Source organism: Oncorhynchus gorbuscha, linkage group LG10 (assembly GCF_021184085.1).
Source record: "Oncorhynchus gorbuscha isolate QuinsamMale2020 ecotype Even-year linkage group LG10, OgorEven_v1.0, whole genome shotgun sequence".
Classification (NCBI taxonomy): domain Eukaryota; kingdom Metazoa; phylum Chordata; class Actinopteri; order Salmoniformes; family Salmonidae; genus Oncorhynchus; species Oncorhynchus gorbuscha.
Genome location: NC_060182.1, coordinates 71,148,607 through 71,164,088, shown reverse-complemented (window position 1 = coordinate 71,164,088; position 15,482 = coordinate 71,148,607). Strand labels below are relative to the sequence as shown.

General features: G+C 44.8%; 1 protein-coding gene across 3 annotated transcripts in view; it reads right to left on the bottom strand.

Moving 5' to 3' along the window:
• Positions 1 to 15,482, bottom strand: part of LOC124046481 (solute carrier family 35 member F4-like) — a 34,539-nt gene that overhangs the window by 2,885 nt on the left and 16,172 nt on the right. The window contains exons 1-9 of one of the 3 annotated variants that reach the window (XM_046366894.1): positions 10,978 to 11,564; positions 5,743 to 6,043; positions 5,014 to 5,233; positions 4,758 to 4,883; positions 4,453 to 4,645; positions 4,285 to 4,374; positions 754 to 3,467; positions 579 to 670; positions 286 to 348 (exon numbers count right to left, since the gene is read on the bottom strand). In XM_046366894.1, coding sequence (XP_046222850.1) covers positions 3,232 to 3,467; positions 4,285 to 4,374; positions 4,453 to 4,645; positions 4,758 to 4,883; positions 5,014 to 5,233; positions 5,743 to 6,043; positions 10,978 to 11,053 — 1,242 coding nt within the window. In that variant the 5' untranslated portion in view covers positions 11,054 to 11,564 and the 3' untranslated portion in view covers positions 286 to 348; positions 579 to 670; positions 754 to 3,231. Of the gene's footprint in view, positions 1 to 285; positions 349 to 578; positions 671 to 753; positions 3,468 to 4,284; positions 4,375 to 4,452; positions 4,646 to 4,757; positions 4,884 to 5,013; positions 5,234 to 5,742; positions 6,044 to 10,977; positions 11,565 to 15,482 lie in introns of those variants that run through there. The other 2 variants (XM_046366893.1, XM_046366892.1) reach the window with 2 other exon arrangements.

Here is a 15,482-nt window from a genome sequence, read left to right as displayed (position 1 = left end):
TGATTACTTATCTAATCAAGATATATTCATGTTTTATTTTCCATTTAGTATATTTTTTGTTGTTGAATTTTTCTTCCACTTTGACATTGCAGAGTATTTTGTGTAGATTGTGGACAATGAATTACAATGGAATCCATTATAATCCCACTTTGTAACACAACAAAATTGTGGCACAAGAATAAGGTCATAAAAACAGCTTCAAAATTGACCAAGGCTTTGTATACATGTCAACACAGCATAAACAGAGACAAAATGGCGCTGATGTTTTTGTATGTTTTCTTTTACCATGGCCATGTGATTGGCAGTAACCTTGAGGCCTGCACTAAGAGGGGCCAGTGGTTGCAACACCTGAGGAGAAAGAATGATGGGAGGTTTGCATGGGTACACAGTACAGTACATCACAACAGTCAATGCAATAACACAGCCACTCTTCCCCCAATGTGAAGTCCGAGACACTAAATTGAAATACAATTTATTTCACAGAGATAGGAAAATAAAGTAGGAATTTAGGAACACTTGAACAAGAATGTTTGTGACAGTTTGTAGTAAAATGGTAGCGAAAGCTATACTGTTCTGACCTGTAGTCTTCGTGGTGGATGAGAATGAATGATGCTTGGTCCACAAATGTTGCTTTGACTCTGTGGAAGGCTGCTTGCTACATATGATGATTCTTACACACATATACACACAAGTCAGTTAAGCCTTCGTGATGATGACAACCACATTTGGAGACAAAATAATCTGTCTACTGACCTGTAGATAGTGGGGGGAAGCTTGCAGGGTTTTCCATTTTCAGTGGGGGCAGCTGGATAGTCCTATGTCCTAGGGGCCCATGTTGTGGCTCCAGTGGGGTTGGCACAGCAGAGATGGTCCATTGTGAGGTGGGATGACTGGCCTGCTGGTCCAGGTCTCCCTCTGGCTGACTGTGACATGGGGCCACCTGACTCAGCCTGGACCTGGATCCTGTAGAGCCCATAGTCCACCACTAGCCCTCTGCTATGGCCGTTAGGCTGCTATGCTATGCTATGCTATGCTTTTAGCAAAAGTCTGTTGATGAGTCAAGCAATCACACTCTAATTTGGGTTTGTTAATATTATGAAATCCGGACGGTCTAAGTTACTTTCAGTGTTGAAATCAGAAGAACTTGTCTCACCTCACTTGTTTTAAGTCCTCCGCTCATGTTCTCTCATTCGTTTGGCTGTATGTGGTGTTTAATGCTCCACCACCAGCTGCTACGGTTCTTGATGTACTGTAGTTTACTTTTCTTTCTTGATAAATTAGCATAGCCTGTTGGTATGACACCCTTAGTTACACAATAACTCCCCAAGTCAGTTGTGGTGGCATACATCTCAGGTCTCCATTCTGTATGTTGCAGCTGTACAAGTGAGTTAACAGGTTTAGTTGTGGTTAAAATGGAAGGTCTGTGCCCCCATCCCTGTCTTTATATTTTTCATAATAATAAGCTGCTTCTATGACAACTCTCCCTACAGGTTACTTTGTAACTCCAAGTTAATGCTTGAAAGACCATGCTTTTTTTCTAGCCCCATACCTCTTCCCCTCCACGCTCCAAACTGTTCAGGCATAATAATAGATCATTTACAGAATCTGCCTCGACAACATACACGATACTTTCAGTTTCCAACAAGGAAGTAATTCACAGCAGGACATAGAAATAAAGGTAAAAGTTTTGAGAAATACTTTTCAAATGATGAAGAGAGTTCGGACTACCTGCCTAACATGGAGATGCTGTACTTTGTTCTGTCTCAGTGTGTGGATGTGAAAATCATCAATAATGAGGATTTAAACCCCTCCCTACATTCGTTCACCTCCTCTTTTCTCGCTCATTTGGTTTAATGAGGCAGCATCCACAACAGTGTCTGAATCTGTCAGTTCAGCAAACGCTTCATTAGAGGTCATGTCTCACTGACAGCACACCAGTCATCACAGCACTGACTGGGGACTGAGCTCTGTCTCACAGCCTCAGAGGAGAACAGATTACTTCCAACAAACACACTCCACTTCTTCTCCAGGAATAAAGTAATTCAAGTGCCCTGAAATGAATTTAGTTATTCCATCGTTCATTTTGGTTTCATTCTATTTCTATCCCACTGAAAGGCTGTTTTGCCTGGTAGCTGTCACGGACTGGCTGAGGAGGAGCTGTGTGCTACGTGCAGCTGAATCAGTGCTAGGCTGCTGCTGGGCCATAAAAGCCTTCATCACCTAATTACCAGAGATCTCTGTGTAAGTGAGCAGGGGGAGTAGAGAGAGGAATGGATGACAGAGGAGAGTCTGTCATTCCTGCAGAATTACTTAAATACATTATTACTAAGACTGAATGAATCACACTCCATACTGCTGGATATGTTTGGGACTAAGATGAATCAGGTCCGAAGACATGGTAGTGACATATTTGAGCAGATCTACTGAGCAGTTAGTTATACATATAAACATGAACCTGCTGTCTGTGTGCCACGCACGTGGCTTATGCAGAGGTGATGTAATAGGATGATATGAAGGCCCTGGCTTTATGGAGAGAGACCTCAGAAGCTCTGCTTTGTCGAATGTGGACCTGATCCACTTCAGTGGCTATTGATAACTGAAATATCCATTTCAATAATTTTCCGGTCTTGAACATAGCATGTTTTTAAAGGTTGTGTTTATGAGACGATCTGATCAAGAAGCTATTGGTCTTTATTTGACTTTTATTAAAAAAGAAAAAGAGCCTGTATGTTCAGCATATGTTTCCCAACCCATTCCTGTATATAATACTATATAAGAAGTCAAATGTAAATACTCTATTGATACACCTCTGAGTAAATTCAATAAATGCACATAAGATTGAGCCAAACTGGCCCTGTCAATATTTATATTCACAGAATACAGTCCGTGGTGCAGGTTAAAGGTTGGGCTTATGTGGTCTAGGGGCAAGACTGGGTGTGGCAAGGAGTTCAAGACTTTCCAACTTTACGCTCAGCAAAATCAGCAGTAAGGTTCTCTTTTTAACTCCCCATTAGTTCCTGGGGAAAGTGACAGAGGAGATTCAACTCCACAACAGTTTCTCTCAGCCATAGAAACACTTCCTGTTCTCCTGATTTTGGACTTCCTGGTCTGTAGTCAGCACAGGAGTCATCCCGCCATGCTTCCCAGATGGGAAATGTAGAACTGTGCGAGGATAGGGGTTGATGATGGGATGGGCCTTTGGAGGATCATGGGAGCTAACAGGGTCGGGGGTCATGCCATAGGGATTGAGACGGCGCCATTGGCTTGGCTGCGGCTGCGTGTGTGGATGCTGGAATCAGTCAGCTCCTCTCCATGCTCCTCAGACTTCTTGAATGCAGCGAGGAAGCGCAGCGTGACGGAGTCCCACTCCTCAGGAAGCAGCAGCAACAGGAAGCCAAGGCAGATGATGCAGGTGGCAGCCAGACGCACCACACTGAAGATCACCTCATGTTTCAACACATCTACCACTACGGATGGGAGGGAGAGAGGGAGGGACGGAGGGAGAGAGGGAGGGAGGGACGGAGGGAGAGAGGGAGGGAGGGACGGATGGACGGAGGGAGGGAGGGACGGAGGGAGGGAGGGAGGGAGGGACGGAGGGAGGGACGGAGGGAGAGAGGGAGAGAGGGAGAGAGGGAGAGAGGGAGGGAGGGAGGGAGGGAGGGAGGGAGGGAGGGAGGGAGGGAGGGAGGGAGGGAGGGAGGGAGGGAGGGACGGACGGAGGTACGGCGCGCGAGAGAGATGTTTTGATTAATTAAGCAGAAGTAAGGTAATAGAAGAGAGAGGGAGAAAGACAGAGAGAGATGTTCTGAATGATTACGTAAAGTAACAGAAACTGCAGGACAAAGGTGGGGGGGGGTGAACTGAACTGCATGGGGGGATATACAGTATGTAGCTTAACAGTGCAGCTTACAATCAGCACAAGTGGGCCACTATGTCCTCTCTGCTCTAAAGGTCTACACCACTGCACCACGCCAAGCTGTAGTAACACACTGACCTTCATACAGGCCACTGTGGTTAAGGAAAATAACTGTGGGCATTTAGTGTCGCCTTAGCAACCTGATCCTCCCTTTGTGACGGATAGTTGCTGCGTCTGAAGGCACAATGATGATTGGGTTTCCGAGGTGAGAGAGAGACCTGCTGTGTAATCTGTTTGTTGCCGGGGTCTCAAGTGCTGACGTCTGAATACTATACCTCTGCATGCATTAGAATAAAGAGGACTTTACACATTTTTCAGAGATACACACACACACACACGCACGCACACACACACACACAGACACTTACCTGCATTGCCGGGCACACTGAGCAATGTCCCTATAGAGATGAGGATGGGGTAGGTAAGCACCACTCCAACATTAACTAGGATATTGAACACTGGAAGAGAAATGACAATGTTAACACAAATATTGTTTCTAGTAAGATGAAATAGTGTGTGTGTGTGTTTCCACTCACCCAGCCAGAGCCCAGCCAGGCCACACAGGTATCCCCAGGGCAGCGAGGACAGAGAGCCCCAATGTTCCACTTTGGTGAAGTAGAGGATGAGGGGGATGAAGGAGATGAAGATGAGATTGAAGACACCCATGGTAGAGAGGAAGTGAGCCACCTCACCCAGGCTGGCACTGCCCAGGAACATCTTAAACAGCACCTGCAGCAGAGGAAACAATGTCCAGATATGTTATACTGATGGAACTCTATGTAAAACTAATTAAGAATTCTAATGATTTCAGTATAAAGAGGCACCTGCTTAGTAAACTAACCTTGTAGAGAGCCGATGTGGACGCGGAGCCTACAGCCAAGGCCACGCCTATGATGGAGTCCCCATGGAAACCATCTGCGTAAGCCATCATGACGATGCCTGTGATGGCCATTATGGCTGCCACAATCTGCAGGTAGCAATGAGAGAAGTAAACCAATCAACATTAATACTTGTGCCTACCTTCCCTCCCCTGTATGATTCATTGGATAGCTGTGTGACCAAGCCCAATGAAGTAATAGTAGTGGTAGAGTACTGACCCGTACACCCATGAAGCGGTCCTTTAGGACGATCCATGACAGCAGGAAGACGAAGGCCTTGTGGCAGCAGTAGAGGGCTGAGGCGTCAGTGGCGGTCAGCTTCCTCAGGGCCAGCAGGTACAGGTAGTTAGTCAGGGTCCACAGGATGGAGAAGGGAGCTGTCCTCTTCAGGAACAGCTTGAGGGTCATCCCATCCTCCCCAAAAAGCCTGCTGCACTCTCTGACGAATGGAATTATAGAGAGGGAATAGTGGATAGAGAAAAGGAAGAGGTTATTTACTCCTCAAATTTGTTGTTGGTAAGAGAACTTATCAACGGGATTAGTCCTATACCCACGAGGAAATGGGAATTCCAAAACTTTAGATGGAAGTCAAAACCGTTCTTCCGGCTGAGAGGCAATGCTTCATTGAAATTATTATACTGGCCATTTCTCATGGTTGCAGTTAATATCCCTTTCACATGCCTGTGCCCATGGTAATTAGAGGTGGGGTGTGTCATACAAACACCGTCTCACAGCACTGGAGGAGATCAAACCCCCCGAATACTGAACAGAAAGCATTTTACAAATCTGCTGCAGCTACTACTGCAGCTCCCATAAACACTTCTGGGTGTTACAACTGATTCAATACCCTGGAATTACAGCCCATGGAGTCTATGGTTTCTCAAGGAGCTACAGTACCTAGCCTGTGCAACCTTGTAAAAGCCCTTCCCCACTGTCATGATCAATCACCTGAATTTCTGTATAGGCGTCTGCTTGTCCCTGGTGGTGACCACGTGGCCTCCGTAGTAGAGAGGGAAGAGGAGGATGGTCCAGTTGGTGCTGAACCAGGAGATGAAGAAGGGGCAGGAGAAGGACTTGAAGGTGAGCTGGACCAGCTGAGTGGTGCCCACCCAAGAGGAGGAGACACATAGGACCAATAGGAGGCCCCCCAGCACCTTCAGCACTGTGTTAGCACACGTCTGGTACGATTTCCCCTCTTCACTGGCCTCACTGCCTGGTGTGTCCGCATGAGACTCAGAACCCTCCTCTCCTGTGGGGGTAAACACATCCGTAGTTAAAGTATGGAGGGATATGTACTGTAGGCTTGTTGCATCACAAAGGGCATTGATGTAGGTGTGGCTGAACAAAAGATGCTTCAGCACCATGGACAGTGGCATTACCTTCAGCACCATGGACAGTGGCACCCCATTCAGCACAGTGGACAGCGACACTCTGGACAAAGAGCCATAAGCATGTGTTTTCAGTATTTGTTTTTCCAGTGTGTGGTTGATAGCAACAGGTCAATTTGAATGTTCCATTTCCACAATAAAACACATAGCACTTGAAAATAAAGCTGATGTGGAACAGCTTTCACAAAGACAATTAGAGTGGATTGTTCCATAAAGACCAACCACTGGATGTCATAAGGTGAATGCACCAATTTGTAAGTCGCTCTGGATAAGAGCGTCTGCTAAATGACTTAAATGTAATGTAAATGGGTTCCAAGCTCCATTCTATGACGCTATCCTGGCTGCCTCACTGAGATATGTAAACAAGTATTGATAATTCGTCCTTAGTGAGTCAGTCCTCCAGTTTGAATGACCTGCTGTAAAGGCACTAAGGCATAGCTTTGATCAAAATATGTGTTATTAGCATTCTGGTTGCTGGTTGCCCATGTCAGGAATAGCACCATTGAGTCATTATACAACACGGGGGGATACGGTCCTAACATAGACATGTATTCAGACATGCACAGAAATCTGACCCCCAAAAAGGATCCACATTATGTATGTGTCCGCCCAATCCCGTGGCATCCGTCTCTGGAAAGACATGACAACCTTGTCAATTGTGGCAGCCTCCTGTTTCTTACCATTCCTTATATTGTGCTCTAAAGAAACGACAGGATTGATTGTTCAGAGGTCTGGCTATTGTAGAATAAGACTTTTCAAAATTCCTTTTAGAGCACTGAGCAAGATGTTCCACTCGGACTCTCTAGTGGCCATAATATGGGCCACTATGGTAGACTGCTGACATCTTTACAACCGCAAGAAAACATTGTTGAAAGTTTAGCAGATCTGCCTTTTTTTTGTTGCTTGCGACTGTAAAGAGATTAGATTACCAAAGCTCTGAGTGTGCACTTCTGCATTCAGTGGCTTCAGAGCAGACTGGGTGGTTTTTGGACTGGTACACTGTGCGCAGGGAGACTGGGAGCAAAGAGAACCGTAAAGCTAACTGTGAGCACATCAAACCCACTACTACAGAGAAACAGGAATCGAGAACAGAAATGTAAGGATTTATATTGAATGTTATTCCTTGCAGCAGTCATTTTGCAGTCAAAGCAGAATAATGTTGGTTGGTGCATTGCCTTAATGGACTGTGGGTGTGAATGGTGTGTGCACGCATGTGTGTTTTATGTGTGTGTCACTGAGATGATGTGAGTCCGTTTCCAGAGATCCAGGATCCGTTATCTAGGCCTCCACAGCGTGATCAACCTACACCAGGGCAGGAATAAAATAGACATGTGCTGGGTGTTTGCTGCTCTCTCTCAGACTGCTGGTTCAGCACTATGGGTTCAGCCCAGCCATTTCCACCATGGCTATAGACATTACATTACAGTATAGCAGGAAGCAGCAGGCTCTCTCGCTCCTCTCTACTTGGACCTTTGAGGAGGGCCATTAGCAATGCTCGAAACAAGATGAGTACAATCAGTGCCTCTAAGTAATCCAATAAAACCCCTATGTGCACCACTAGGTATCGACCCTCTGCTCCCAGAGAGAAAACTGTTGGTTCAGAGCAGTCTTCCGTCCCCCCACAAAAAAAATCCAATCAGGACTATAAAAGTACCACTACGATTCATACCGTGACTCTTCCCTTTAGGTTCTCTAAAACAGAAAGCAGAGTGTAATGAAATGGAATATGCATGAGATTAAACTCTTTCAAAGGTAACATTAATTGCTGGCTTAACATGTCATAGATGCTTAAGAGTGTGTGTGCTGGTTTCTGTTAGACTTTAAAGCCTTAGAAGTAGGAAGAAAGACGTCGGGCAGCACATCCAGAACGATAATGTCCTTGAAACCCAAGACACTTTATGCTGTCTGACCCTAAGTTACAATAATGCTGCTAGTTTCCTACATAAACTTCATGATGACAAAACCAAACAGTAACACCATTATTCAACAGCAATCATACACCTACAGTTGCTACATAATATTAGTTGAGAATTGCATCTATCCAAAGAGTGCCTTTCCAGAGACACGAAAAGACAATGCTGGACAAACAGACAATGCTGATGATGAAGACAGACAGTGCATTAGAATCAGTTCCAGTCAGTGATGTTTGACTTCTTTTTTAAAAAGATCATTTTGATAGGGAAACTGTATATCTGCCCCACTTTGCTCCATGGTTACTGTGGCAACTGAGGTTACTGTGACAATTCAAAATGTCAAATAGGGGGTGCTTATATTTGTCCTGTTTCACACACGTACCAATGTGTAACCTTAAGAAGTGTGTGGTGAAATGGAAATGTGTTTTTTGCATATCCCACTCCCACTGAGAGTGGGGTCACAGTATTGGATCAGCCATGATTGACGGCAACCCGGGAGCAATTAGGACTAAGGGCAGATTGACAGATTTTTTACCTAGTCAGCTTGGGATTCAAACTAGAAACCTTTTGATTACTGGCTCAATGCTCTAACTGCTAAACTACCTGCCACCCAATTAGATACAGTAGCTAACTTTCACTGGCAATTGGAACTCTGTCAATTTGGCTTGGGATCTTGGCATACAGTGCAGAGTTTAATATTGCAGAGTTTAATATTGCAGAGTTTAATATTGCAGAGTTTAATATTGCAGAGTTTAATAGTGCAGAGTTTAATAGTGCAGAGTTTAATATTGCAGAGTTTAATATTGCAGAGTTTAATATTGCAGAGTTTAATATTGCAGAGTTTAATAGTGCAGAGTTTAATAGTGCAGAGTTTAATAGTGCAGAGTTTAATAGTGCAGAGTTTAATAGTGCAGAGTTTAATATTGCAGAGTTTAATAGTGCAGAGTTTAATATTGCAGAGTTTAATATTGCAGAGTTTTACTTTTGAATGAAAATGTCCCCTCCAATATATATCCAGGAAATGTAAGACTTGGCATGTGGACGTACATCTTTTATAGAGTTTTATGCCTTAAAACTAAAGATTGATTACATGTTTTCTCTTAAAGTTTTTATCTCACTTTGTCCCAGATGGGGGCAGACAGCCAGACCTTAAGGGGAGTTTGGAAGACGATCCAGAACTGCATGAATTAAAACCAGAAGTAACATCATTTCTATGAGCGTGTCTGGATGTAGATGTTGTATGCCGAGCTACATTTCTTTGTGCTCCTCTCTCTGAGGTTCATTAACCACTCAAAGATCTTGCCCATACTGAGAGGACATAATTCACTGTACAGTACTGTAATGGGTGCTAGGTGCGGAGAGCAACACGTAGGCTTGCTAGCATCCTGTTTCCCCAGGCAAAAGCACCACACTGTGATCCTTTGCCAGGATGCGGATATTAAAACAAAACTATAATTCCACATTCCACCTCACTAATGCTGAAGTATTGGCTACATTTGCGATTCTGTAACAGACAATATGGTATGGCACAGCAAAGAATAGCTTAGCAAAACTATAAAGGAATCCTACAGTATCTCACAAGCTGTAGTCTGGACACTTGACAGCATCATTTGGCTAAGGTATTGCAAAGGACAGGAATATCTCTAAGCAATGCTGTTTAGTAAGTGTTTACCTAGCTACCTATACATCCTGTATTAAGCCCAAAGTTATGTTTTGAGTTGACTCATAATCAAAGGTGAGAAATGTAAACACTGATGTTCCTAGATGGCATGCAGTGGTATACAGGAGTCAGGCAGTGCATTTATTCCATCCCAGGAGAGACGAAAAGACATGGATTCATTGATTAAGTGTATATTTTGTTCATCTCTGCAAAATAGACACAAAGGCAATGGTATGAAACTCAAATCCTTAGAAACAGTATGGCTGTGGAGAGGCCTGTACCATTTAAAGGATGTGGTACCCATGTCCAGATCTAAATGGGTTATGCCTAAAACTAATCACATACAAGACAGGTAAGCAAGAAGGAAAAGATGTGAGAACAGCCAAGCCGTCAGCCTGTTTGGATTGTCAATATCAATTGTGACATTGTGACAAATGACAACTAAAACACACACTGTGATATCACAGTCCCTGTCGATAAGTTCTGTATCCCCTCCCAAAGAATGGGGAAGAGCAAAGGTGTGGAAGTTTCTCATAGTTCTGTAATACATTGTCATTCAAGTGAAAATATTGAAATAATTCTAACAGTTGATTGGTAATATAATCATTAATCTGATTGTGTATGATTTTGAATAATCACAAGATAATAGTCTAAATGATAACTTTATATTGTTTACATAATTTATATGGTTTATATAATGTTCATGCCATTGTGACATTTAATAGGACTTAACAAGAAGCCCAGCATGCACTATTCTGTGGAGGGCACATCATGTGCTCTTTACTTAATCAAAGAAAGCCCAGAACACACAATTATACTAGGACTGGACACATCCTAATTTGTTTTAGCTACCTTAACTCTCCCTCCCTCCTTCCCTTCCTCCCTCTCTCCTTCTTTCTCATACTCTGCCCTTTGGGGTTGATTTAATGAGCCATGTAACGACCACTTAACACCAAGCCCCATTACACAAGTATTAATATGTAAAAACAGCAAAACTGCCTGAGTCGTTTAGCTATAGGCATTAATAATGCACAAATATATGGTAATCACCACGCATATCTCTGCTCTTATAGAAGGGTTTGATGAGTTTCCAATGCTGCCCATCTTAGACACACACGCATACGCAAACACAAATGTACACACACATGTCTGAGACATGGCACCTTGGGTGAGACTCCATCCCTTTTTCCCTGTCCCATACCCCCAATCAGGAGTTTTTTACCTTCGGAGATGGAGCAGGTGAGGACCTGGGAGCTGTAGGAGCTGAGAGGAGCCACTCTGGCTGAATGCTTCTTCATCCTCCACTAGGGGGCAGAGCCAACAGTTCCTCTCTGGGATGTGTGTATGTTGTCTGTCCGCCTGGCTAGGCTGCTGCTGCTACGTTCCTCCTACAATCGCTCTGCATCCCCAGGCAGCGTGCTTTAGCTCTCTATCCGCTTCTTCTTTCTGAATGTCTATTGATGTGCATCTTCTATCTTCTTCTTTAGTTCTGTCTCTCCCTCCTTCACAATCAGTTGAGCTGACTCCCTCACTGTTTCTTACTTAGATGTTGTCTTTCTCTCTGGACAGTGGTGGAGCACAGTAGAAGTGCTGTGGAGTGGAGACTACTGTTGAGCTGTCATGCCGTGATCCAACGCTACACTGTCTTCAAGGTAGACTCAAGTGTGTGGCACCGTGCAATCACTCCCTTCATCTCTTTCCTTTCATTCCTCCTCCGTTGCTTTCCCCTCCTCTTCGTTTGCTGTGCAAATCAGATGCTTTGTTTGAAAGGTAACCAAGCATCCCCCCTCTCTTTCGCTCTCTCCCTCTCGCTCCTCTGCTGGCACTTCTCTCCTACTTCACTACTCCTTCAGTCTTAGCTCATTTATAGAGGTCCTGTCCTGTTGCGTGTGCCACTGTAACACAAATTAATTTAACTGAGAATGGGAAAGGACTTACCTATGTTCCCCCACCACCCCAAATTTCTCACTCAACCTTTTTTCTTTGTATTTTTTTTTTTAACCTTTATTTAACCAGGCAAGTCAGTTAAGAACATATTCTTATTTTCAATGACGGCCTGGGAACAGTGGGTTAACTGCCTGTTCAGGGGCAGAACGACAAATTTGTACCTTGTCAGCTCGGGGGTTTGAACTCGCAACCTTCCGGTTACTAGTTCAAACCCCCGGTTACTAGTCCAACGCTCTAACCACTAGGCTACGCTGCCGCCCCAATCTGGGGTAGACGTAAGATAGTAAAACTCCAATTAGTATGATATGTTATGTTTCGTATGTTATGTATTAATTTGTGGACGCCCATCATCCGTTTCATATGATATGTTACGAATAGAGTACCACGGTGGGATTCATAATACCCATAAAACTTAGCGGTTAAACAGGGAAATGGTTCTAATTGTTTTTCCACCATTCATTTTCCCCATAGGATTTTGTTTTAGAAACACTTAAAATAAGGGCTGTGCTCCATGTAGGCTTACACTGGCAGGACATTTTGATAACCGTATTAATCGCTCGAGGCCAAGGTGACTTTTACCAATATATTTGCCTGTATTTACCACCCCCAAAAAAATGAAATGCTAATTGGCTGCTAATGTGTCTATATTAAAGAACTACAAAATGCAAAGATGATCTGGACAAGACTGCCTCGATTTGGCAAAAGTAACTATCTAATGTTAGCTAAATGTAGCAATTAATAAATTGGTTAGATTGTGGTTGGTTAGTTTTGTGAAAGTTTTAAATTGACACCATACCTGTTAACAAAGGTGTCAGCTAGAGAGGACGTGCAGGAAGTTATAGATTTATAGCCTTGGAAGATGTCTACTTTGATGCTAATTAGCATTTTTACATATTTTTCAAAAAATAAAACTGAATATATTGATAAACTTCACCCTGTCTTAGAGAGATTTACATGGTTATCAAAACGTCATGCCAGGGTAAGCCTACACAAAACACAGCCCTTATTTGAAGTGTTTCTAAAATCCCCAATGGGAAAAAAATGTATGGAGGAAAAACTATTGGAATCAATTCCCTGTTTGACCGCTAGGTTTTATGGGTATTATGACACCTCCACTATGTAACAATAATGCTAGTATGAACTCGAACCCAGGCGCAGAGAAACACAGCAAGCAGAGGTAAGGGTCCTGGAACGCCTTCTCAGCAGCAGTGGTCCAGCTTACATGCCGAGCCCTTGGTGAGCGCTGTCAATGGCGCAGCCACCGAACTAAAGTCTCACAAATCTCCAGAAGAAATGAGCAAAACTGGGCCACGGCCAGTTGACCACCGCTTCTATCTTTTGGGAGTCCATACATACACAGCCCTGAGACACGATGTACCCCAGGAAGGAGATCTGAGGAATGTGAAACTCACACTTCTCAGCCTTCACAAACAAGTGGTGAGATAGGAGGCTTTGAATAACCTGGTTAACATGTTGGATGTGTTCAACCATGGACCTGGAGAAGATGAGGATGTCATCCAGGTACACAACCTGAACTGGTGAAGGAAGTCGCGCAGCACATCAATTACCAGGGCCTGGAAGTCCAAACGACATGACACGGTACCGATAATGTCCATTTGGGGTGTTGAACGCTGTCTTCCACTCGTCTCCCTGTCTGATGCGCACCAGATTGTACATGTTCTGTTAATGCAATTTTGAGAACTGTAGCTCCCTGGAGTCTCTCAAAGGCTGACGACATAAGAGGAAGAGAGTAATGGTTCTTGATGGTAATGTTATTTAAACCCTGGTAATCGATACAGGGATCCCCCATCCCTCTTTCAAACAAAGAAAAACCCGCTACTGCAGGTGAAGTGGACGGCCGAATAAAACCAGCCACCAGCGCCTGGCTGCAGTCTCTTAACCTGAGAGAGAATACAGCCCTCCTCTCGGAGGAGTGGTGCCGGGCAGGAGGTTGATGGCACAATCGTAGGACCTGTGAGGAGGCAGTTCGTTGGCCCTTCGTTTGCTAAAGACCTGACCCAGATCCCAGTAATCCCAAGGTATGCGGGAAAGATCAGGCTTGTCATCCCCAGCCGGGGAAACAGGAGAATTGGAAGCCTCCAGACGAGCAGGGCCGGAAAGATGTGGCGAGAGTTGCTGGCAGGTGGACTCGCATGAAGGATTCTATCCCAGAACACTTCCCGAGGGCCAGTCAATTTGAGGATTATGGATAGAAAGCCACAGATGTTCAAGAACCAGGGGAAGCTCAGGAGTGTCCACCAAATGCAACTGTATAAATTCCACATGATAATCCAGAACTCGCAGCTGAATAGGAATGGTGAGTTGCGTCACCTTCCCAGACCCTAGGGGTTGACCATCCAGCACAGTGACCGACAATGGAATGTCCAGCTTAGTGAGAGTCAGTCCCTGTTGGCGAGCTAATGTGGGATCCAGAAAACAGCCGGTAGCCCCAGAGTCATTGAAAGCAGGAATGTCCAACTGCCCATTGTCCCACCGCAGGTTGGCTGGAAGCAAGGTGTGTACCGTGTCGGCAGCTGGAGACTGTATCTGACTCCCCAGTATTCTCCCATCTACTGACGAGTCATCCCCTTTCCCGTCAGCTCGGGACAGGAGGCACGGAAATGTCCAGACTATCCACAGTAAAGACAACGTTGCTTGTTAATCCTGCACCTTCTCTCAAGAGCGGAAATACTGGAAACAGCTCAGAACCCCTCCGTCCTCTCACAACGACAGTCCCGAAGCTGGTTGTCAATCCAGATGGCCAAAATGATAAGCTCATCCAGAGTGTCAGGGTTGTTTATGTCAAGTTTATCCTTGAGAACCTCGCTGAGTCCGTTCAGAAAGGCTGAGTGAAGTGCCTTTGTATTCCAACCACGCTCAGCGGCGAGCGTCCGAAAGTCAGCGGTGTAATCAGCTATGCTCCGGCTGCCCTGCCAAACACATTGAGTCTTTGAGCAGTGTTCCTGCCACTGATGGGGTGATAAAAAAAACATCTCCTGGGTGAAGCTTTGCCAATTAAAACAAATGTCTGATTGCTGCTCCCATATTGCCGTAGCCCAGGCCAGAGCCCGTAATGAGAGCAAGGAGATTACGTATGCCACTCTGGAACGCTCAGTGGGAAACGTTGATGCCTGCAGCTCGAAGGCCAGCGAGCATTGGAGCAGGAATCCACGACACCTCCCAGGATGCCCCTCATATCGCTCCGGTGCCGGAAGATGAGGCTTCCCGAAGGGAGGAAGAACCTGAGCTGGTAGGGAGTTGAGTATCAGGAACAGCCACAGGTGCAGCAGCCGTTGCTCCCGTCTGTCCTGTCTGCAGAGCGTACACAAGAGTTCTTAAATCATCCGACAATGTCTGCTGCCGCGCCTCATGGTGACCAATCACAGTTCCATGGTGGGTGAGAGCCGACCGTAAATGGTAGAGTTCGGAATGTTCCTAGGACGATTGAAAAATCTCTGCTGGGTCCATAGCAGTCTTAGGTCTACCTTAATAATAATGCTATTACGAACTCGAACCCAGGCACAGAGAAACACAGCAAGGAGAGGTAAGGGTAAATCCAGAACTTTTCCTTGGCGTCTTAACAGAAACAAGGCAACCGCACACTAATAAAACATGAGACCCAAGCAAAGATACAGGCCAACTGAGGAATCTAAATAACAAGGCAACCAGGTGACCAGAGAAGGTAATTAAACACAGGTGAATCCCATAAGTAATAATCAGGGTAACCTGGAAACTAGAAAACAATGTAAGGGTGCCCTCCAACGGTAAGCTAAGGAAACA